Here is a 2,516-nt window from a genome sequence, read left to right on the forward strand (position 1 = left end):
GGTTCAAACACTCATCCTATATTGAATGAACCTTGTTTATTGGATTCTAAGTTCATATCAAGCAAAATCTCTTAACCAATAACAACTTATTGAATAATATTCCAATAACTACTTTATTGCATAATAAAGTAGTTTAATATTCACAAATCACGAATTTTATAACATGTTTGACACACTTGATATATTATTGATATCCACTTTGATATGCGTACATGTGGTATACACTTGACACCTTCTAATAGGCATTTGATACACTAGATACACACTTGGTAACAACACTTAGTACACAATTTAATTACCAAATATTTAGGTTTGTGATAAAAAAAAATTGATTTTTTTTTAATTGAGAAAAGAAAAATCTAAACCAAATAGTACTTACAATTATAATATAAACTAAAACAATCTACACCTATAAACACACCAAAGTATTTAACTTTCATTTGTCCCTCGCTTTTAAACAATAACCTCTGCACCCTCCTGCGATGCATTAGTATCCTACACCAAAGGTGTATTCAGTTTTTCATTCTCGTAGCAGTCTAAAGCTACTTCTTTTAAAATTATCTATTTTTAAAAACTAGAAACTAAAAAGATACATTTTAAAATCTCAAATATTATTCTTATGAAGTTGGAAACTAAAAATATCTATTTAAAAACTCATCAACCACTTAGAAGACTAAAAATGACAATTTTTACAAATGCATGTATTCGAATAAAAATGTAAATTTTTCCAAGAAAGAAAAGAAAATAGTTATAAAAGAAATAAATATAATCTTTTATGGAAAATTTAGATAGCAAAAACTTGGAAACTATTTTTAAAAAATTGTAAACAGTTATCCGAACTAAAATGCCAAATGAACATATTTAATTTGAGATTTAACTAAATTGAAAAAAGAAAAAAAACCATTGTGTTTATTTTGGGAAACTCGTTGGTGTCAAAGATCTCTTTCTACATCTTGAAAAAAAAGCTATGTCAAATTTTCTAGCAGCCATAACAAAATGCAAAATCAAATATCAAAATTCCTTAAGAGCTTCAGCTCCAGCAACAATTTCCAAAATCTCCCCAGTAATCTTAGCCTGTCTCTCTCGATTATAAGCAATCGTAACAGATTTCTTCAATTCCATTGCATTCTCAGAAGCATTACTCATCGCATTCATCCTCGCCGCAACTTCACTCGCCATTGACTCCTGCAAAGCTCTCAAAATCTGGCTGTTCAAATACAAAGCCATCATCCCATCCAAAATCTGAACTGGGTCTTGTTCAAACTCCAACAATGGCGAAATTTCCCCTAATTCCCCCCCTTTCCCTTCTCTCTCCACCGTCAATTTCCCCTCCGCCGTCGTCAATCTAAACCCACCATCTCCCATGGCTTCCCCTTCCCCCAACAATGGCAGCAATGTCTCAACCACAGGCTCAGATTTCAGCAACGAAACGAATTTCGTGTAAATTACTTCCACTTTGTCTACTTCTTCGCTGATAAAAAGAGAAAACACAATGTCTGCTATGGCTTGTGCTTCTTTTGCTGTGGGTAATGAAACACCGCCGCCGCCGGTGATGAATCGATCGACTTCAATATCAGACCGGCGGCGGAAATAGGAATTGCCCTTTTTCCCGATGCTGATTACGGTGTGACCCATATTGAGGTTTTTCAATTCCGCCAATCGGGCCTCGGCTTTTTTTATTACTGAAGCGTTGAAGCCTCCGCAGAGGCCTCGGTCTCCGGTGAAGACAACGACGGCGACTTTTCCAACGGGTCTGGGGTTTAGAAAAGGGAAATCGATGTCTTCTCGTTGGATTTGTTGGGTGAGGAAATGGAGAAATTGGGCGAGGGATTGGGAGAAGGGGCGGCTGTTGATTACGGCTTCTTGGGCACGTCGGACTTTAGCAGCGGCGACGAGCTTCATGGCTTCGGTGAGCTTCTGGGTGTTTTTGATGGAGTCTAGTCGAGATCGGAGCTCGCGAGTGGTGCCGCCGCATCGGATTGAAATGGGGTGTGGAGATTTGGGGATGCGGCGGAGAAGGGAAAATGGGGTTTGGTGGAATTTGGGTTCGAGAGAGTGGATCATGGTGGAAAGAGATTTTTCAAGGGTTTTTCTTTTTTCTTTCTTCCAAAGTTTGAGAATGTAAGAGAGATTAATGCTTAGTTTAGGGTTTAGAAAGGGGCATCAAAATTGTGCATTCAGTTGGAATTGACGAACAATTTCTTTACAAGTTTTTCTTTTTTTAGATGTAGTTTTCTTCGATCTTTAAGGGGCGATGATGCTACAAATTTTAATAAATTTTGCAAGAAAGCATTTGCTATTCCTCTGTTTGTTTTAGAAATACTTTTCGAATTTGATAATCAATTTTATTGTTAAATTAGAATCTATTCTCGTCATGCTATGTCTTAGATTTGATATATGAACTCGAGACAGAGTGTGACAGTAATCTGATGAGCGGATGTTGATGTTGAAACTCTTTGATCGTCAATCTCAATCTATTCATGAGCCATAAGTAGCTTTGGATTCCATGGTCAAAC

At 36.7% G+C, this 2,516-nt stretch overlaps 1 protein-coding gene across 1 annotated transcript; it reads right to left on the reverse strand.

The window, feature by feature from the left end:
• Positions 1-882: 882 nt before the first annotated feature.
• Positions 883-2,297, reverse strand: LOC101214682 (ATP synthase gamma chain 1, chloroplastic). Its single transcript, XM_004152881.3, has one exon. It carries the CDS (start codon positions 2,062-2,064, stop codon positions 1,012-1,014), a length of 1,053 nt encoding a protein of 350 aa, XP_004152929.1. The 5' UTR covers positions 2,065-2,297; the 3' UTR covers positions 883-1,011.
• Positions 2,298-2,516: the final 219 nt, after the last annotated feature.

Source organism: Cucumis sativus, chromosome 3 (assembly GCF_000004075.3).
Source record: "Cucumis sativus cultivar 9930 chromosome 3, Cucumber_9930_V3, whole genome shotgun sequence".
In the NCBI taxonomy this organism is placed as follows: domain Eukaryota; kingdom Viridiplantae; phylum Streptophyta; class Magnoliopsida; order Cucurbitales; family Cucurbitaceae; genus Cucumis; species Cucumis sativus.